Raw genomic sequence first — 20,785 nt, 5'->3', positions numbered from 1 at the left:
AATTTAGTTAGAGAAAACACATGATTGTAACATGTTTTTGCATCGCCACATGTGCGACAAGACTAATTTCTGCCCTTGTGCTCCTGTTTTAGCCGGGAGTTCGGGCAAGGCCAGCTATTTGTTAAGAGTCAACAAGTTTGATCCCAACCGTTTCCCTCACAAAGCATCAAACGCTTCTTTAAAAAAAAAAAAAAAAAGGGTACTGTATAAGAATTACGTATAGAACAATGGAGCATGAGATTCAAGAAAGTCCGTCATGGGATCATTCAATTCATTATTTACTAGTACGTATAGATGCTGAAGAAGTTCCCTTCACATACAGATATAAACACGTACTTCCCCTTCACATTAGTTTAATTAAAACTTGACCAAAAACTGAACCCAAAACGTTCCTTCCACTTTCCATCACATAAGAGAACCTGCAAAAGAATAAATAAATAATGCATTCATTAGAGAGCCTAAATAAAGCTGCACTCAAATGCTACTCTGGCAGTATCCCAGCAGAAATAATTGAATTAATTTAAAGCTGAAACAAGAAAACTTTCACTGCTTCAAGACTCAAATACGAACAACGTTGATTTAAGACAAAAATGGAACCATCTATAACAATCCCTTTGACATAAGCATAAGACCCACATGTCTCATTAAGACGACAAACAAAAAAATTTAATATATATGACTATGATTGCAACCACCGGACAGAATGTGATTGGAAAAAGTTGGAATTTAGCGTGCCTAACCTTAGCCCCCTAACCCTCGGAAGCAACTAAGAAACTCAATATATGATTACAATATGTTCACTTCTTCAATAAAAACCCAATTTAAGAAAATAAATGTGGTTAAAAAACTACACCGTTTACAATCTTAATGTTTTCAAGTATCATAGTAAGCCTTGCTTAGGTATATCTTAAGCATCATCCCCTTGACATTTTCTCACCCAGTGTATATTCATAGGCATCGCTTTACCTTTAAAAATTATCAAATGGCAATGATCTCTTCCAGAACCTAATGCCATTAGTTTCTCCAATACACATATATAATTGCTATACAATACCTAGTCCATTCTAGAGTCTAGACATCTTCTAGAGTCTACACATATATAATGCCATTCTAGAGTCTATACAATACACATATATAATTGACTTAACCAATGGATGGTGCATAGTGTCTAGCATGCCTATAATCGTAAAGGCCAACAGAGTACCAAATTGGCTTCGCCAATTCTCTCATCCTGAACCTCAAAAAAGATTCATTGTTTTCTATTTTTCCCCTGTATGTCTTTTCTTATGCAATCCTTGTCATTTAATTTATATAGGTCTCCAAGTGCATATCCTTTCTAACATTACAAAGTTGTTGCTTAACTTTTCATCCCTAAAGTCTTATTGATGTCCAAAAGCCCCAGGACTAACAAACCTGCATTTGATGATCAGAAGTGCCTCAAGTTGTTACTGCATCCGAATTCACACTTCATTTAAAGGTTATGTTTACTCTGGATGTAACTTATGATTGATTATTGATTATGATTGTGGAGAAAATAATACCAACATTAATTTTACTGGCTCCAATCTCCAACTGCAATTCACTCGAGCTGTTTATCATCCGGAGGACAAATTGCTCTAACAATGTAAACCTGAAAGGAAATATTAGAAACCGCAGTATGTGTCATGATTAGTGAATTCAAATTCAAACAGTACAACTGTGGCACTAGAAGAAGCTCAATTCATGAACTAAAGTTGCAGAAAGTAGCTCAAAAAGGATCAGGTAACAATAGAAGAGTCAAGGACTCAATTATTAGTCGCATCACAATTTCTTTTATCTTTTTAACAAACCTATAAATACCAGTCACATTTACATAATTGAAAAACATGATGAATGTTTTAAACACAAGGGCATGAATGAGCTAATATGATCAATATTCAATCACCTTGAATGTGGTGCGCTTAATTAATTGAAAAATTAAAGCATCCCCATCAGCTAAGTCATGAGCAATCGCAAAACCTCTCCATCCACCACTAAGTCCTGTTTTTCCTGCCAAATATATTGTCGAATACTCAGTCCCATCCTCATCAATCAAAGTCACCACTTCGTCCTTTTTTGGAAGATTGCTCTTGCAGAAGTGGACTGGAAGGCCCTGTTGTCAACGATTGCACGGTGATTATAAATTGCGGCTATAAACAAAATGCATTTAACTGGGTCTCTTAGCAGTATCGAGGTAACACATTTGCAGCTAAGCCAATTTGGTGGTGTCATAAGGGGATCAACTTTTCGTAGGAATTACGTATCCCAAATCCTTGTGTGTTTTAAACAATGCTTTTAAGTAATTACAAACAAACTATATATAAAATTTTGGAGAAATTACACTCACCTGCGAGTTTTTTATTAAATAATACTCACACCTTAAACAAGCCATTCACCTTCTTTATATATTTAATAAAGTGGCACACACCCCTTATTTTACTTATTATTTATTAAAGTGACACACACTCCTTCTTTGGTGCTACAAGTATTTAGGAGAAGTAAGATTGATCTAAAAACTAGAGATGTTAAAATCATTTAGGAAGATCTAACGAGAGATAAGTGCAATTTTCCCTAAATTTTATCTGGATTCAACTTAATATATTTACGTTTACACATAAATAATATAAAACTTTTGAATGAACAAAATTATAACTCTCTTATTGAAACCTTTGACACCGAGATAAACACCCCTTAAATACTAGTAGTACCCATTCTTTTATATATACACTTTGCACCCATTTTCCCTCATTCAAATTGGTGCCCAATTCAAAATAGAAAAGTGCAAATAAATAAGAAAGCAACCAAGATTATCAAAACACAGTCATTTGAATAAATCTAACAATTTTCCTTTCACCTTAGTTTAAATCCCACCTTCAACAAAAAATCTTAGGAATTTGAGAGAAATCCTAGAATTTAATGCAACATAACTAGGAATTAGTATTTCTATTATAAAGAGACGCTTTGAATGAGGCAGAGAACGAGTCATCCCATTGAACGAGAGGGGCATAGCTTCACTGAAATCAAGCTACCCATTTAATGTAAAATAAGTATAAACACAAATCACAAAAGAAAAATTCTATGCTATCCTCAGAAATTTAATTAGGTGTTTTAATCCCAAAAATGGTGCACAACTCTCTTTCCAATGGTGCACTCAAACTCACTCAACTATTGACCCCAAAAATAACTGTATCCAATTACTTATTCTTCACAAAAATGGCGAGTCATGAATGAATGAGGATGCAGATGGAACAATAAAAAAAAAAACTGTAGATAAGATAATAGTTTTATAGTATATTACCAGCCAGAATCCGCCGCTCACGTGGGACTGGAGCATTGACTTTATGAAGGCTGGATATTCTGATTCTAAACCGGACATTAACTTTTCTGCTTTCTCCAATGCTTCCTCTCTGGCCTCATCTGAGGCATAGACCCGATTCGCATAATCCCTGTACTTATCATAACTCCTACAAAGGCTTCTACAGACACCAATGCAAAAACATGTCATCCATCCTCTCTTCTTAATAAAATAATAAAATGTAAATTACTTAGGGCGAGCCAGCGAGAGAGTCCAAGTCCAACCTTCTAGGCATTGTCACGCGATCAATAACTATCTATTAAACAGAAAAAAAAAGGAGGGGAAAGGAAGATGAAGAAAAGTACCCCACAAGTGACTGATGGAAGGAAGATTTAAAAAAAAAAAAAAAAACTGACTTCTTTGTAAACAGGAGATGGCAAGTTTGCCACACGACTTGACCTTCTGACGACAACCACCTCTTTCTGAATGGCGCGATGTTTTACCTGCTTCAGCTGCAATGCAACCAAAGCTTATGAAATGGATCATGAATTATAAATAAATAAAATGAGGGACTATTATTATTATTTACCGGTGAAGATTTGGGAGAAGGGGATGATTTCTGAAGAGCTTGAGAGAGGAGGGGAAGATTGAGGGCTTCCATCCTCTTCTTGTTCTCCTCCACTCTCTTGCGGCGACTCTCCTCGTATGCTATTGCTGCCACCATTTTTTTTCTTTTTGGACAAGAGAACAACAACAACAACAATCCCTAGAATAATGTTATATAGAAGAAATGTGGTTTGGTGTTTGTGTTGTGTACTGAAATGGTATTGCAATTGCAGTCGACCGTTGCATTCCCACTTCTCAATGCGTTGCATCATTTCCTCGACACTTGCAGCTTGCTTCCTCATTTCATTTCTGCAGTTAAAAAAGTTACAATTGCACATTTTACCTTAAAATATATTTAAATTTTATTTTTAGTTCATTTAAAAAAATTATTTATTTTTTTTCTTTTTGTAAAATTATATGATGTTATTTTTTAATGGAAAGTAGGTTTAAATGAATCTGAACATATATGATAATTTTTTAATTTAATTTTTATTAAAAATATAATTTTCCTAAATTAAAAATCATGACAAATTATTTAAAAAAATACAAGAAATCCTTTCTCCAAAACCCAACTCGGATTGTGTGAATTCCTCTCAAATCAATTATTTTACCAAACTCAACCACTTCCATCTCTAAACACCATAGCAACCGTATCAAAATCACCAAAGATCACCCTAGCCCTGCTACCTTCTCTAAATTGTGGGCTCATTTTTTTTATCAATAAATATTAATTATTAATTTATGTTATTAAGAAGAATAAAATTCATAATTTTTTTTTCTTAATGATCAAACTAGCATTATATCTCTATGAGCTCATGGTAGACACCGCTGACAGTCGTGGTTGTCACCTCCTCTCTGAGACCATTGTCGACACCACTTTATATCCATGTTTTCTTTCAGTTTGGTTACCGTTCTTTGTTTTGCGCCCTTGAATTTACATTCATTCATAAATCAACTTTAGCCGCAAATGCTATTTGATTTTGAATTTCGTTTTTACTGGAAGGGGTGGTTTAATTGGATTTAGATATACAGATAGAAAAAACTTATTTTGTATTTATTTCAACTGTTTCTATCTAAAAAAATATTTTCTGTTTATTTTAAAAAAAATTCTATTTGTTTATTTAATAAGCATTTTTTTTAAAGTACTTATTTTAAAATTATTTATTTTAAGTTTAAACAAATTGGTTTCATTATGTGACATCTTAATTTTGTTAGGTTCTTATAACTTTATTTTGTTTCAATTATATATAAGTATTTTGTTTTAACAAAATCTTATTTATGTATTTTTCTCATTTTGTTTTGTGAATTTTAAAATTGATTGAAGAATTTTGTTACTCTGTGTTTCGATCAAATATAGTTTAAAATCAAATTATTATATTGAAACGTGTCACGGATTGTATGCAATTCAGTATGTTTCCATCTACATGCTTTGAGTTCATGTTGTTTGCCATTGATTTAGAAATTCTCATGTAAGTAACATATTAAAAAAATTGTTTTATTCTTGTAAGAAACAAAAGAACAAATTGGGTGAAGTTTTCAGGTTGGAAAAATCCATTTTTTACCGTACATAACCCACTCAATTCTTTCTACCTAAGTATCGACGCTGGCTAGCATAGGAGACCTGACTGTTAGGTCTCCCATAGTGGGAAAGTAATATTATCCGTTGGATTTATTCGTTTTCTAAATCAACCGTTCAGATTTTTTGCTTTTCTGATTTATTTATTTATTCCTTTTTTTGAATTTCCAAAATTATCAAATGGCAATGATCTCTTTTAGAAACTAATGTCAATAGTTTCTCCAATACACACACCATTGCTATACAATACTTAACCATTCTAGACCACTTGTTAAATGAGCAGCAGATTGGCTTTGCCAATTCTCTCATCCTGAACCTCAAAAGGATCGTTTATTTTTCTATTCTTCCCCTGTAGGCCTTTTCTTAGTCAGTCTGTGTCATTTGTATAGTTCTCCATGCACATATCCTATCCAACATTACAGACTTGTGGCTTAATTTTCATCTCTTAAAGTTTCAAATCAAATTTCTATGGCATTGATGTCCAAAAGCCCCAGGGATCATGTGTCTTTGTTTCATCCTGAACTTCTAAAGGATCATTGTCTCTATTCTTCCCCTGTAGGCATTTTTTTAGTCATTTGTATGTACATATCCTTTTCTAACATTACGGACTTGTTGCTTAATTTTTCATAACTAAAGTTTCAAACCAAATTTCCATGGCATTATACATTGGTAGATTTATGTTAATAATGTATTTTTTTATATATATAAATTTTTATTAAACCTATGATTTTTATTTATAATTTATATATGTAAACAAATTAATTATTAGATCAAAATTAATTGTCATAAAATTTATTATGTAAATTTATATGTGCGTTAAATATACATTAAAAAATTTTGTGTTATATATAACGACATTAATTATTTTATAATATAATTAGACTATTAGCTCAGTTGATTAGAGGGTCATATTAAAACGCGAAAGTCACATGTGGCCCAACGGATTGTTAATCCGAAAGCCCATTACGGATTGTCAATCTGTATGACATACGGATTGTCAATCCGTAATGAACTTACGAATTATCAATCTATATCAGTTTTACGAAAGAACAATATTAAAATTGTCCATCTTGTGCTGGGTGTATTAACAATTTGATTGGTGCACAAAGTAATTGTCTAGTGACCGACAAAAGTGACCCAAGTTGTAACCTTAACTTGATCAAAAGTTTCCAAACAAAAAAATTATTCTAATATTTTGAATTAGGAGTAATATAGAGAATACAAAAATGAGAAGGAAAATAAATAAGGATAAAAATTGATGAAATAGAGTGAAAAATATGTGTTGTTTGAATGAGAAAAAAAATGTGGAAAAAAAATTCTCTACTTGCTTGGATGAGTGGAAAGCAAAAAAAAGTGAAAATAAATAAATTATATAAAAAAATATTAATATAATAATTAAAAAATACTATTTTTTTGCTTAACATAAAATTATTTTAATTTTTTCTTGTTATAAAAAATATTTAATTTAAAAAAAATCACAATTTCTTCATCTCATTTCCATTTCACTCCTTCTCATTTTTCTTCTTCCCAAATCACTGGATCCAAACAGAAGTATATTTACTCTTGATGTAATTTATAATTTGGTTATGCCGTAGAAAATAATACTTAGATTAACTTTACTAGCTCTAATCTCCCATTGCACTTCACCTAAGTTGTTTATCCTCTCTCATTTTCTCTCGACTCCCAAAATGGCTCAATCCCAAAATGTCACAGACTAAATGGGGTACAAGTCTTTTTTTATAAATCCATATAATTATAAGCAACACTTGAGTTAGGTTTGTTAAGTTTGCATACTTAATGAATTTTATTCATGAGCTCATGGGTATTCCATATAAGATAAAATTAATTTTAAAATAAAAATGATACAAATTGAGTATTTTTGTTGAGAGTTAAGACTTTAGACTTCATATTCTCTCCTTTTAAACCCTCACTCCGTCGTGCATCTCATTCCCCCTGACCCTTACTCTACTGTGAGACCCACGACATCTCTTTCTTTTCCTTAGCTTGCGTGCGACCTCCTTACCTCGGCAAGCATCACACCACGCTTCCCTTACCTTGGTCAAACACCTTGTAAGAAGGTCACTTCCTCCTCCTCAACTTGCATACGTTGTACCTCCCACCATATCGCACATCTCTCTTGCTTGGGTCGTGTCAAACAAACAAAAACATATTTTTTTAATTAGTAATTGAACCCGTGGGTCAGTCCATTTATCGGCGACATAACAGACAGATCGGATATAGACTTAAAAAATCCATTTATTTCGTGAAACAGATTTATTCAATCTGCTTAAAATGCGAGTTTTATGGGTGAGACCTTAAATGGATCGAATCGACCTTTATACCCACTTTTATCTGAAGGGTTATTCGCTCTAATAATGTACACCTGAAAGCAACCGCAGTAAGTGTCTTGATTAGCGAATTCAAACAGTACACCTCTGTACCAAAAAAAAAACTGTACACCTGTGGCACCGGGAGATGATAAACTCCGGAATTCAAATGGCAGAAGATAGCAATATTGAGACAAAAGGAATCAGTTGGTAACAACAGAAAAGAAAACTGAATAACTATAATGGTGTATAAGTAGTAACCACAGCACATGAACTGAAATATGCCAGCATGTTTTTTAACGTTCAAAAGAAGAATCAACGACTTGATTCTGTGAAGAAAAAAAAAAAGAGTCAACGATTTGATTATTAGTCACATCACATTTTTTCTTTTTCAAAAATATGATGAATGTTATAAACACTAAAAAGCATGAATGAGCCAATATGATCAATATTTAATCACCTTGGATGCAGTGCGCTTACTTAATTGAAAATTACAGCATCTCTGTCAGCTAGGTCATGAGCAACCGCAAAACCTTTCCATCCACCTCTAAGTCCTGTTTTCCGTGCCAAATATATTGTTGGATACTCATTCCCATCCTCATCAATCAAAGTCATCACTTCGTCCTCCTTTGGAAGATTGCTCTTGCAGAAATGAACTGGAAGGCCCTGTTGTCAACGATTGCACAGTGATTAACCCATTAAAATTGTTGCTAAAAATAAAACACTTTTAACGTAGTGATGTATTACAGTTTCGCCTTTGTTTTGCATAGCATTTTGTTGAGTTTTGCATGCATTTTATTTGTATTTTAGTATTAGGTCATTGCATTTGCTAGATTTTCTTACTTTTGAACCTGTCAGGGTGTTTTTCATGTTTGCTGTTCCAAGCAAGTCTTTTTAGGAAGAATAGGAGAATTTTGGAAGCTATAAGAAAAAGAATGGTTCATGCTAAAGAAATCAGAGAAGATCACATTATCATGAGAAATGAACAAGTATATAATTAAACATATGAATAGAATAGACTAATTTGTTCCTAAGGTATATTTATTTTTCATTTTCTTCCTCTTTTCCCATTATGCCCTCCCCTTCCTCATCCACCTACCCACACGCATCTGGAGAACCCATAGTGGCACGCGAGGTCGTCGACCACATTGCCGGTGGCGCCGAGTTCGTCGCTACAAACTTCGACGAAACAATGTTTATAATGGAAACAGGAAGCTTAGAAAAATAGGCATCTTCCCTGACAATTAAATCATATCAGTTGATTAAGAGTAATCCTTGAATCACCTAAGAGTATTCACAAAGTGCCAATAAGCAGTACCTGAATACATGCTCAAGAACACGGATGTTTGACCCAGTTGTGGATATAGAAAACTGGGGATAAGGGGTAGTACCACAAGCCTTGTTATTCCGTCCCTCTTAATCTGTCACACAAGACAAGCTTTTGATTTTGGGCTCAAGTCTAAGGTGATACAGTGGAACACATAATAAATAATATATTTCACGATTTATTGTCATGTATGTCGTTTAATTATGAGAGGAGAAAATGGATGTATGATGAGAATGATGCAGAAAGGCTACATTTGACCAAAAAGCATGATAACCTACTTGCTAGATTGCTTCTTCCGTGAATGGGTACCAGTATCGCATCCCAACATAGACATTTGAAGAGAGGCCCTTTGCATCCAAAGCCATTTTAATTGCAAGTGTCTTTTTTTTTTCTAATCACAAAGCCAACTTAGTAAATATAAAATTATGGGGGAAAACAGTTGCAACTCTCACTTACAGCTTGAGAATATAAGTTAATCTTAAAAATAATATTATAAAAATCTGCAAGCAAATGCAAAGTATTGGAAACTTGGAGTACTGACATAAATCCCTAACATTTAACCAAGTGGTTCAATGATACAAGAAATCTCATAACATCCAAGGGATGCAAATTCATAACAAATTTGAAGACTATAATGTGAAGTTGTCTAAGCGCTCTTCTTCAGCTTAGCAAGTTCTTGCCTTACAACCGCTCCCCTCTTGATCTTGGCCAACATTATCTTGAACCTATCAAAATCATTGAGGGAGGCCCTTCTCTTTCTGAAAATGAATTTTCTGCCCCTATGAACTCTTCTTCCACTTGTTCTTAACATTAACATCCTCCATGGCTTTAACAAGATCTTTCTTCTTAGGAGCATCGATAAGTGCTATGTTCTGGCCAATGCCGACAAGTGCTATCAAAATCGTGTAGTTTAACACTAAAGAGTTAATGATAGGATTATTTTGTTGTACTTTTTTAACAATCAATGACTAAAATTTAATTTTTTATATTTTAGGAATTGACTGAAATGTTACCTGACACTTTCAAGAACTGAAATGGATATTTATTCTTATATTTTACATCTTCCTGCACAAAGTTATTATTAATTATATTAATGGCTAATGATATTACTATATTTTGTATGTAATAAATTATAATAATTGAATAGGTGATAATCAAATTATTAATAGGAAGGTAATAATTTATACAAAATGAGTTTTTCACAGTAGAGCTTTTAGATAAACTCTTATCCTATAAACTCTACTTGATAAGCTTATCCGCTGAAGTCGTCCTAACTCATTTATACGTGAAGCAAACTCTCGGTAGCCTTTACCATCAAGGGGGTATTTGGTATTTGCGTACGTCTTTTTCTACTTTGAACTTGTGAGATAAAGTTCAGTTTAATGGGCATTGAAAAGTGGGATTGCCGTAAACCAAACGCACACCAAATGATTCAATCATTCAATAACTAGCAGGACTGAATAGGTACTTACTCATTGTAAAAGTTACATCTTATCGTGGTTTTCTCTACCAAAAAAGTCTTATCGTGGTTTTATTACAGTATTTATTTTTTGATTGATATTCCACAAGGTGAAACACTGAAGCCCAGAAAGTACTACGACGTCTCAAAAAAATGAAATAAAGTATTAGAATGTTCTGGCTAATATCTTATCAGGCCCAAGTTCTTCAACCATAGTAGTACCTCTGCAAGTCCATCTTTCAGGCTTCTGGGCCTATAATCAAGCTCCCTTTTAGCTTTGTCGCAGGAATATTCCCACCGATGTCTTAAAACATGTACTGTCTGCTCCAAGATTTGCACAGTAATAAGAACAAAGAATGAAAAAAAGAAAAACCATTAGGATATATTATGCGCAGTAGAATTAAAAAGTGGTAAGATGAGAGAAAGAGAGCTGACCGGTGGACTGATGAGAGGTAGCATTCCGGTGATTCTAGAGAAGAAAACAGAGAGGCAGCCATAGAGTTGAATTAGCCACAATGGGATGCTGAACAGTGGTTTTTTAGTATGAGTAATCGCAGCAGCCATATCAAAAACATGCTTGAAGGACGCATTTTCCCCCGTTAGTAGATACCTATTCCCAGCTTCTCCTTTTTTCATTGCTGCAATGTGCCCTTCCACCACATCCTCCACATGGCTGAACGAAAATCTATCGTTTCCATACCCCACGTAACCAGGCAATCGACCACTAAACCGCTCTACTATCTATCAAATTCATTCAAATGTCATATAATAAATTGCCATAAACCATACTTAACATAACATTAATTACCATTCGTGCAAGAACGTTTCCTGCAGTGACCTTGCCAGGCCCATAGATTACTCCGGGATACAGTAGTACTATTGGCACCCCCTCCGACGCAGCTTGCACCGCAATCTTATCCGCGGCCACCTTCGATTTCTCATATTCCGTACAGAAATATTTCTCGTGATGGACCTGCAATTGCAATTGGACTTGATGATACAAACACACACACACACACACCAAACACAGCATCTAGAGGAATCTGAATTGTACTTGATTCTCGTCGGCGACGATTCCATCAGTTGGTCCGAGAGCGAAAAACGACGACGTATACAGGAGTTTTTCCACTGTGCGAGTCTCCTTCACCGCCGCCAACACGTTTTTCAATCCTCCAACGTTGACCTAATTGAGAAAGAGAAATGAGATCGGGAATTGAGTTTGGGCGATGAAGGAGTGAGTGTTTGGGGGAACTTACGGAGAAGAATTTGGAAGGATCAGGAAGCCAGGGTTCGACGAGGGCGGCAAGGTGGAAGACGAGAGTGCAGGAGAAGCAGGCGGCGAGGAGAGAGGCGTAGTCGGTGATGTCGCCGTAGAAGATTTCGATGTGCGGAGAAAGGGCGGAGATATCGCTGGTGGATCTTACGAGAACCCTGACAGAGTAACCTTGCCGGACGAGGGCGTCGCAGAGTTTTCCACCGAGGAAACCGGATGCGCCGGTCACCAATATCTTCATTGTTTCCTCAGCCTCTGCTTCTTTCCTTGCTACACAATTCGCCGCTAGTGGGTGGTCTGGTCAATGCTTTTAATCCAGATTCAACTCTTGAAGCATTCGCTGTAGTCTTACACTGTTTGTTTTGGTTGACCTCCAAAGTAATAAATTTGAAAGGAGAGGGACAGAATAGAAATAAGTCTAAAAAATTTGTGTGGCTTTCACAAGAAATTTGTTTCTCCTCATTGCTGCATAAATATGGATCGGAAATAATAAGTGACTATTTTTAGTTTCTAATAGTATGATATGATAAACGGGCATTTTATTATATTTTAAAATTTTTAATTTGTTATTTTATTTTATTTTTTATTACAGATGTATTATTTAAGAATTATAAAAAATTATGTAAGAAACATATTTGTATTGTTCGATTGAATCGCATCTGTTTTGGATGATGAATTGTATAATTTATTTTTAAAAAATGTAGCATTTTTTAGTTATCATTATCTTAAATTATTTATTTTAAAATTAATAAAAAAAACCTATCATTTTTAACGAAAAATAACATAAAAGACTACGATCAAATTTTCAAAAACATAAACTATTAAAATAAAACTTTTGAAATTTAATATACTAAAATATAATCAAAAATATATATGAGGAACAATACTATTCACATGTGCTATTAATAAGTTGTACTAACTACTGTACAAGAAAATTCAGCAAAAAAAAAAAAAACCTACAGTACAAGACCGAGGAGCATTCCATTTATTCAACACGTCAAACAACCACCCTTGATTCTGAACGAGCGAGGTTGATATTGAGCTCAGAAGCAGTCATTAGTACTTTCTTTACGATCAGAATTTGGGGCTACAATTATAATTCCCCCTATAATCTTATCAAGGTGATCTCAGTCAAAACATTGTTTTTATCCCCACCTAGTGGGATAAGGCGTTGTTGTTGTTGTTGAAGTATCTGTACAATTTTACATTAAGAAAAAGGCAAACTGCTCAATCACATTACCAAGTCCACAGTGCTAAAAGAACAGCTTAGGTGGTAACCTATATAGTCCGTTAGCCTCTTATTTCAGGTATTAATACTACTACACATCTCTTTTGCCCATTAGATCTCCCTAAAAATTTTGAACCTTGAAGACAACACAACCTTCCAAGCATAATTCTCCTTAAGCTTCTGTCAGTCAACACAACAATCTTACAACCTTGAACGCCGAATGCATTTTATCGGATTAAATGGAACATGCTTCCTTGTACCTGCTACTAGTGCATTCTTGGAATTTGACCTGATACACCAATCCTCAACATTCTTGGGCACACAAACATCAAACAATATTTGGCCAAGAACCCCATTTGCATTGATGCTAGGACGGCTCGGGAGATGAATAAACCCTCCTTTGCGTTCATCTGCTATGGTGCCAACACCTTTACCCACATAATACTCCGTTGAACTAGAAGACAAATTATCACTTGGAGCAAGAGCAAAACCCTGAAAACTAGTTGAGAACATTGCTGCTTTCCTCAATTCAGAGAACGGATCTGTGATCTCATCTTTTGTTCCTTCTATACCCTGTTTCTCGTCTTCAATTCGACTATTTTTGGAATGATAAATTGCAACTGCCTTGCCAAGGATCTCAGTGATAGCAGCCTTGTAATCAATTGGATGATGCCGAAAATGACCTGTGAAAAATTGAATACATTCATCCCTGATCTACAAACATACTTATATTACATGGCAACTGGCATTGCACTAAAAATGATTTGGTTACAATACTCATTCCAATTTTACTTAAATATCAGGAATTACCAATTCTTTCCCTTTGTACACACATGCAACAGAAATAATTGCATACCTGTCATCTTGCAAATAGGAAACAAAATCATTCATATTTTCAGCTAGCAGACTTAAGTAATTGGAACTTCAGGTGCAACCTAGCATGCAAACTAGTGTTGGAATGTAAAATGCAGATCTTATGGTTAAAGAGGTTACCAACTTTACCAAGACTGCACATAAATGACTGTTGTTTCGCTAAATGAATCAAATAGTCAAGATACTGACCTACATGAGGAGAAGCACTCCATTTTAACAATTTGACATCTCCACCAAGGTCTTTTAGTCTTTGGAAAAAATTTGAAATAACTTGAAAAGGAGCAAGATTATCATTTTCTGAACATAAAATGAGATACGGGACCTGCATATTCTGCAAAATATTTTTTGATAAGAAGATAATTCAAGAGACCTGAGAAAAGAAAAAGAGTTAATTTGTTGATTGATTCTTAGCTACTTACAATGGTGGAGTAAAGTGTCCACCAATATTCTGCACGCTGTGATTCAAATCTACTGAGGAAAAGAGAATCAAGACCAGAAGCTATGCCATTTGCAATCCATGAAGCAAATCTTGGAGGGTGGGACACTTTTAAAACACTTGGTTGTAGAAGAAATCGAACACCCAAATCACTGGTAAAATCAACTGGGCTTGAATCATAAATATAGCCAGAAATACAGTCTCTAACTATCTGGTAGTCATCCTGTGCCATGAAAATAGTTTAGAAGTGGTAAAGAAAATAAAAGACAAAAATATAAGTGAACAGATTTTTTTGTTGTGCGTGTGAACAGGAGTTACAAGGACAAAAAATACTGTCCAATGTACATAAGTTCATGTAACAAGAACTTGACCAAAACACTGGGTAAAAGGGAATATATGATCAATTACATCATGGAACACAAACAGAATGCAGGGTATGGACTCTACACTGTATGCCTCATTTCACACACCAAAATGATTTAAGAAAATTTAAGACAATGATGAGTTTATCAATTATACAATTATGTATCTCAGCCATCTTCTGGTTCTGAACTGCTAATGGCAGGAAACATACCATATTATGAGCTTCAGAGTTGCCACTAATTATCTGGATGAAAGGAAAACAGAGTCATCAGATATTAGAACTAAAAGATTGTATAGCATGATGGTCAAAACATAAAAAAACAGTCTATAATAGAATACCTGAAGAACCTTCTGCATACAAGCTTTTGCACCGCCTGAAAAGGATGCAAAAACAATGGGGCAAGGCCTGATTTTCAGCACCTGTATATTGAATAAAAGGCAGTATTTGTAAGCTTGAACCTATGGATCAACTTTTGACAATTTTTTTTTTTTTACAAATTCAACAGTAGTTACAAATATAATAAGTTTATTTCACTTCAGACTACTTTACATAGGTTCTACACAATGGAATATAAAAGAACAATGGGTGTTACAAGAATGCTCTTTATCTCATCCAGACTCATTTTGTTGCAAATCTTAATCAAGATCAGAGAAATGTAGATCACCTCAGAATTAATTCATAAGTTAAAGGAGGTTTTCAACTAACATAAAGTCATTCTGACTAACCTACAAAATCGAGATTACAGCAAAAATTTTACCTCAACAAGTTCATTAAGAATATCAACAGCAAGAATTGTGGCTTTCTCTGGGAAGAACCTGCAAATAATAGCAATGATATAATCATCATTTAGTATACATTGAGATGTGCAAAGAATTAAAGTATCAATAATGGCCTCATTTCTCATGGAAAATAAATAAAATCCCAAACACCTGTAGATCATTTTATCTAACAACCAAACAAAGACTTCAATTAAAATAATTTAGCGTACTTAGCATTAGTTTATCATGCACCCAATAAACCCCTTAAAGAAGAGATTTGAAGATTAACTACTCAAGCTTATCCCATCACCAGTCTAATTTCTAAATAATAGAAGCAAAAATTTTAAACAAAGTGTTCACGCACCTTGTAAAAAAGAAAGACAACTAAAATACAAATAAACAGCTACAACTTTGACCTTCAGAGATTCATCAATTAAATGCCGAGGTTATAACATAATAGTTAGCTCACTCAAACTTTCAACAATTGGAATAAGAACCCCTTCCATCTAAAATGCTTCAATTTATAAAGCTTAAATTAAAATTCAATTTGTAGAAGAAAAAAATTGATAGAAACTTCACCTAATTTGTTGGTCATGATAACCATATTGATCAATTCAAGGCAAGCTTAGCTGCTAAAGACAACATTCATATACATAGATAAGATTATTGTGGCATTTCATGCTTCAGGCCAACCAGCTAACACCAGGTATTGTTGTCTATTTTAGAGTCCTAAAAGACAAAGGCACTACTCCTACTCATTACACTTCATGAAGCTAATATGTTACAGTTCCATCAGTAACCAAACAGTGGTACACTGAATGGAGGGAACCCCCTCCCCCCACCTCAATTTTTTGGAAAGTATAAACTGAAATCAGGCTTCAATATTCAATTATACCTGTAAACTATAAGGCCAGGTATTAGTAGTTCATACAACTAATTCTTAGTCTGGAATCTCTCATTCTCTTTTCTGCTTTGAGATCATTTGGTTTGAAATGTCCACACTTACCCCCCCGCGCCCTTCCCCAGTCCCACTATTGGATAATATGGTTTTAGTAGTAGTAACTCCTGTTTTCTATTTAGCTTTGGAGTTGTTTTTACCTCTGCAACACCACCCTTCACAGTATGTATCCTCTTGCTGCTATTTGTCTTTAGTCCTTGATCCCATGTATGGCCAAGACAACAAGACTTCAGTATGTTTGCTGGCAGAGGTTCACTAGTCACTCATCAGTGGTTTTCTTACTAAGGAGGTAAAAAATTTAAGGGGAGGAATTTTTTTTTGTTTTAGCTGTCCATAATCACAAACCAGAAACCACGACCCAGTCTCAAACTCGCAAGGTCAAATGATCATGAACAAAAATAGCGTGAGACATCACTACGAACAGAACTTATCCACGTGGTGTGCAGGTCTCCCAAAATTTAAGGAGCGGAAATCATATTTGTTACTACTTATAATTGAAATAGGTGAGTTGATTAAAGTGGAATAAGGTAACACCTTATCTTCTTCGGTTGGACGTCTCTAAAGTACACTTTAGAGGACAAAATGTGGAGTGATAATCCTCTTAATTGGAAAATCAAGGGTTGAAATTGTGATAAAGAGGAGTGCTAGGAACACACATGGATAACAAATGTCGATTGACAAGCTATCACCGTACACTTTAGGAATCAAATCCTGTCGACTGACACAACTTAGAGATCACCTATTAGTGTCTGTGACTACAAAGATGATTAATTAATATAAAAAAGTAATTGAGGGGCACCCAATAACGAACTAAGTATAGAACTCACATATTGAGAAATTGAGAATGGCAAACGAGTGAATTCCATCCAATAGAGGAATAGAGGTCCACGTATTTCATCAAGTGCTTCTCCTCGCTTGACATCCACGCGAACACCACAACTATCCCATCGACTTTTTCACAAGCCACTTTTCTTTCCCAATAATATCTACCACCAAATCCCCACATTCTTCTTCTTCTTCTTCTTCTTAATCTAGCCACAACAAAAACCACAGAGCTCCGAACACTTAATTTCCAGAGAACCAACAAGGGGAAACAAAACTCTAAAATTTGCCCAAAATCGAACAAGAAATGGATAAAGTTTACTAGAGAAGGGAGAGAGGCACGTGCAATTTGAGCTTTTTCTCTGTTCCCGTCACTCGTGCGGAAAACACAAACACCGTGGTTGGAACTTGGAAAGAACCGAAGAGCGACCAAAGTTAAGGTTGTCTGAACCAGAAGCAGGTGTTGTTGTGTGTTTGAGCTCACGCTTGTTCGAAGATCACAACACAGAAGGACATTTCTATTGGTTTGCCCACCTTTTATTTTGTGTTTGTTGCGTTGCGTTCAACTCGTGGCGATGGGAAGCGAGAATTTGGGATTCACCCCAAAAAAGTCAAAATCTTCCACGAGAGATATTATTAATGTCATTAATTATTAATTAGTTCTCAACACGTTTTTAAGGGATTTGGATTGGTTACGACAGTGTAAGACTGATAATCAAGCATTCGATGATCCAATCAGCAAATTAGAATCGGTAAATCAAGATTCAAAAACTTGCTTATAAAAAATAATATTGTAATTTGAGTAATCTAATCTTCATCCTATGATTTTATTCTGGTACTTATACCGAAATTATAAATTAATGTTCGTTTTAATTTATTTTTTTTTACTAGTTGCAAAGTATTTGTCATCTCAGTGACCACCTTTGTTTGAGTATTTTCTTAAAAGTTACATTTTTTCTATCAAAAAACTTGAATTGAATATTAGACTTAATGAATTAGAATTCACTTTCATTCAAATCAACGTATTATTAATTTTTTTAATGGAAAATAAATTAAAATTAAAATTATTTTTTAAATTGAAAACTAACTTGAAATATTCAATTCATATATATTGAAAAACAATAAAACTGAAAAAAATATATCTTCAATTCATATAATTTCAAAACTAAGCTGAAAATTTATTCATTCTCACATATATTCTTTTAAATATATATGTTGTTTAGTGTTGATCAAGATTTATAATGGTACTGAAAAAATTATTATATATCTTAAAATGGTACTAAAAAATTGTACCAAAGAAATATCTTAAAATGATAAACAAAAATAGTTAAACAGAATTTCAGACTCACAAGTCACGTCACATAGTTTTATAAATCTTAATAATTTTTAATCTATAAAATGAAAATGTGTTTAAAAAATGTATCAAAACATACGTTCGTAATTCTCTCAAGTCTCTACCTCGATTGTCCTGTCTTTCTCTCAACACAAAAATTGTTTTTCACTACTTTTTTTTTTCTTTCCTTTCGATTTGTTCTAAGCATTACGCACATGAGATGAGAATGCTTGAAGATAGATACAAGTCGAGTTTGATGATCGTTGTCCTTATCCTCCACCATTCCAGGTCCATTATTCGATTGGTAGCTTTCCATGGAAGATTTTAAGCTTTAATAATTGACTTAAAGCCAAGATTATTAAACTCGGCCAAATCTGGATCAATAAGCACAATAAGAGTATGATAATTGATATATTGTGGCGGTATAATAGTGGGTGATATTTTTTATTTAAACTTTATACTAGTTTTTGTTGGTGTTTTGTTGGATTAACTTACACTAGTTGTCAGTATCAAAAAACTTTCAGCTTTTTTTCAAGCATCAATTCAACTGTGTAATTCCAATAAATTATTTCGGAGTAATTATCCATTTTACCTGTTAAGGCTAGTGTCTTTTTTTTTTTTTTTAGCCTTTTCAATATAAATGAGCTTTTTTTAAGCAATATATATAAATGGGCTTTAGGAAATGTATGCACTGCATATATTTATGCAAAGTGTTTTTATTAGCTTTTCGTGGGAGGAACTGGGTCTATTTGATTGGTTAGCCCGGAAATAATAAAGAAAAAAGGTAGGGAAAAAGTAAAAACGGAATTAACCAATTGTTATACATGTTTCTGTGCTGTAATAACATGATGTTTTGTGTATTGAAGTAATTTCGCATAATTTGGCATATTGTTTTAGCGTAATTTTTCACATTTTGAATAACATTGTTCAGAGTATAGATGCCTTATTAACACACTCTGATTGTAGATTTGTGGTGTTAGGAATGGATGACATATATCTTAGAAATACTCAAATTTAATGGTAGAGCTCTTTCATTGATTCTGAAAAATAAAATACATTGCATAAATTCACAACAATCACTTTTTATATTTAGATTGAATTAACGTAAAATAATAAAAAGTTTCGTACGAAATAACAGCTCTTTAAGGAAAAATATGATATAAAAAATGTATATATATTAGAGAGTCGTTCTTTCACGCGAAACTAGCACGAATAGTAATATTAGATGATTGACCTTTTTTTAAATAAATATTAATTGAAAAAAAAATGATTGATGAAATATATTGTGTAATGAATGGAAACTCAATGGGGAAAGGAATATGTGGCGAGGAGGTACATGTTAAATTGCTCACTGTGGAAGACTTGGTGGAGGGGGGTTTCCATAATTGAATATGGAAATTACCAATACATTCAAAGGTCAAAAGGTTTCATTTGAAGGATGACACATGATAGAATCCAAAATATGGATAAATTGAAAAAAAAAAGAAACATCATTCCCAGGGATGCAAATTCAGATTGTGTATTTTTGTAATGAGCATGTTGAATCATCAAAGCAATTGTTATTTGAGTGCAAGTTTGCACAACGTACATATTTGGAAGTGTTGTTGTTTGTGGTTAGGGGATATACGTGTGCTGCCTGCAAATTGTATTAGGCATTTTTGGCAACATAGGGGCACGCTCAAGAGGAACAAGCCAACCTTAGCTTGGTGATCCGTGTGGGAAGCTGTGGTGTGGGAACTTTGGCTGCACAAAAATGATATCATATTCAACATGAAGATTATTGATTCAGAGGCTATCACTGAAGCAATAAAATACAAAGCATGGTTATTGTGTAAGGCCAAATTCCACAACTTCGATTTATCCTTGTACGTGTGGAATAATATACAACCACAATACTGTCCGCACCATCTCACGTAGTGATTATAGGGTTTGTATGCAGGGTATAGCTTTTCATAATTTTGGTTCATTGTATAAGGTTAAGGTCTGGGCCGTTCTGTTGCGGGTCATTGGAACTCTTTGGGACAATGCCACTCTTAATTAATGCATGTTTGAGTTTGTCTTTGGCTTGCGGGGACATACGCTCCGACACACATCTAATTAGCAATGCAAAAGACACCCTAGTGATGTGTTCG

General features: G+C 34.1%; 3 protein-coding genes across 5 annotated transcripts; all 3 read right to left on the bottom strand.

Moving 5' to 3' along the window:
* Window positions 1-240: 240 nt before the first annotated feature.
* Window positions 241-4,198, bottom strand: LOC100794327 (B3 domain-containing protein At5g42700). 2 transcript variants are annotated; one of them, XM_003528215.5, is made up of 7 exons: window positions 3,903-4,198; window positions 3,730-3,825; window positions 3,598-3,629; window positions 3,317-3,494; window positions 1,925-2,131; window positions 1,542-1,630; window positions 241-419 (listed from the first exon to the last, which is right to left on the bottom strand). In XM_003528215.5, exons 1-6 carry the CDS (start codon window positions 4,035-4,037, stop codon window positions 1,580-1,582), a joined length of 699 nt encoding a protein of 232 aa, XP_003528263.1. In that variant the 5' UTR covers window positions 4,038-4,198; the 3' UTR covers window positions 241-419; window positions 1,542-1,579. The 2 variants fall into 2 exon arrangements, with proteins under 2 accessions (XP_003528263.1, XP_006581238.1); XM_006581175.4 differs by having other exon boundaries at window positions 1,546-1,630; window positions 3,903-4,197.
* A 6,382-nt stretch (window positions 4,199-10,580) lies between these two features.
* Window positions 10,581-12,325, bottom strand: LOC100792747 (putative dihydroflavonol 4-reductase). Its single transcript, XM_003528213.5, has 5 exons — window positions 11,865-12,325; window positions 11,663-11,791; window positions 11,417-11,581; window positions 11,044-11,349; window positions 10,581-10,929 (listed from the first exon to the last, which is right to left on the bottom strand). The coding sequence occupies exons 1-5, from the start codon at window positions 12,120-12,122 to the stop codon at window positions 10,789-10,791; spliced, it is 999 nt and encodes a 332-aa protein (XP_003528261.1). The 5' UTR covers window positions 12,123-12,325; the 3' UTR covers window positions 10,581-10,788.
* Window positions 12,326-12,948: 623 nt separating this feature from the next.
* Window positions 12,949-17,965, bottom strand: LOC100791690 (uncharacterized). 2 transcript variants are annotated; one of them, XM_041016252.1, is made up of 8 exons: window positions 17,643-17,965; window positions 17,326-17,529; window positions 15,540-15,597; window positions 15,121-15,201; window positions 14,993-15,025; window positions 14,402-14,641; window positions 14,172-14,313; window positions 12,949-13,792 (listed from the first exon to the last, which is right to left on the bottom strand). In XM_041016252.1, exons 2-8 carry the CDS (start codon window positions 17,502-17,504, stop codon window positions 13,311-13,313), a joined length of 1,215 nt encoding a protein of 404 aa, XP_040872186.1. In that variant the 5' UTR covers window positions 17,505-17,529; window positions 17,643-17,965; the 3' UTR covers window positions 12,949-13,310. The 2 variants fall into 2 exon arrangements, with proteins under 2 accessions (XP_040872186.1, XP_040872185.1); XM_041016251.1 differs by having other exon boundaries at window positions 17,667-17,938.
* Between the last annotated feature and the right edge of the window lie 2,820 nt (window positions 17,966-20,785).

Source organism: Glycine max, chromosome 6 (genome assembly GCF_000004515.6).
Source record: "Glycine max cultivar Williams 82 chromosome 6, Glycine_max_v4.0, whole genome shotgun sequence".
NCBI classification, from domain to species: Eukaryota; Viridiplantae; Streptophyta; class Magnoliopsida; order Fabales; family Fabaceae; genus Glycine; species Glycine max.
Note: the sequence above shows the minus strand (reverse complement) of the source record. Positions and strands in the feature narration are given on the sequence as shown.

What these genes read in the sequence shown, in the direction of transcription:
- LOC100791690 (XM_041016252.1), bottom strand. Translation starts at nt 17,504, where the DNA reads ATGTGGGGATTTGGTGGTAGATATTATTGGGAAAGAAAAGTGGCTTGT. An exon ending in GTATGCAGAAGGTTCTTCAG is followed by an intron (nt 15,026 to 15,120) that starts GTATTCTATTAT and finishes CCTTTCATCCAG; the next exon opens with ATAATTAGTGGCAACTCTGA. An exon ending in GAGTGCTTCTCCTCATGTAG is followed by an intron (nt 13,793 to 14,171) that starts GTCAGTATCTTG and finishes AATTTTTCACAG; the next exon opens with GTCATTTTCGGCATCATCCA.
- LOC100792747 (XM_003528213.5), bottom strand. Translation starts at nt 12,122, where the DNA reads ATGAAGATATTGGTGACCGGCGCATCCGGTTTCCTCGGTGGAAAACTC. An exon ending in ATCCTTCCAAATTCTTCTCC is followed by an intron (nt 11,792 to 11,864) that starts GTAAGTTCCCCC and finishes TTTCTCAATTAG; the next exon opens with GTCAACGTTGGAGGATTGAA. An exon ending in GAAACGTTCTTGCACGAATG is followed by an intron (nt 11,350 to 11,416) that starts GTAATTAATGTT and finishes TGAATTTGATAG; the next exon opens with ATAGTAGAGCGGTTTAGTGG.
- LOC100794327 (XM_003528215.5), bottom strand. Translation starts at nt 4,037, where the DNA reads ATGGTGGCAGCAATAGCATACGAGGAGAGTCGCCGCAAGAGAGTGGAG. An exon ending in CTTCTCCCAAATCTTCACCG is followed by an intron (nt 3,826 to 3,902) that starts GTAAATAATAAT and finishes GTTGCATTGCAG; the next exon opens with CTGAAGCAGGTAAAACATCG. An exon ending in TTAAGCGCACCACATTCAAG is followed by an intron (nt 1,631 to 1,924) that starts GTGATTGAATAT and finishes ATTTCCTTTCAG; the next exon opens with GTTTACATTGTTAGAGCAAT.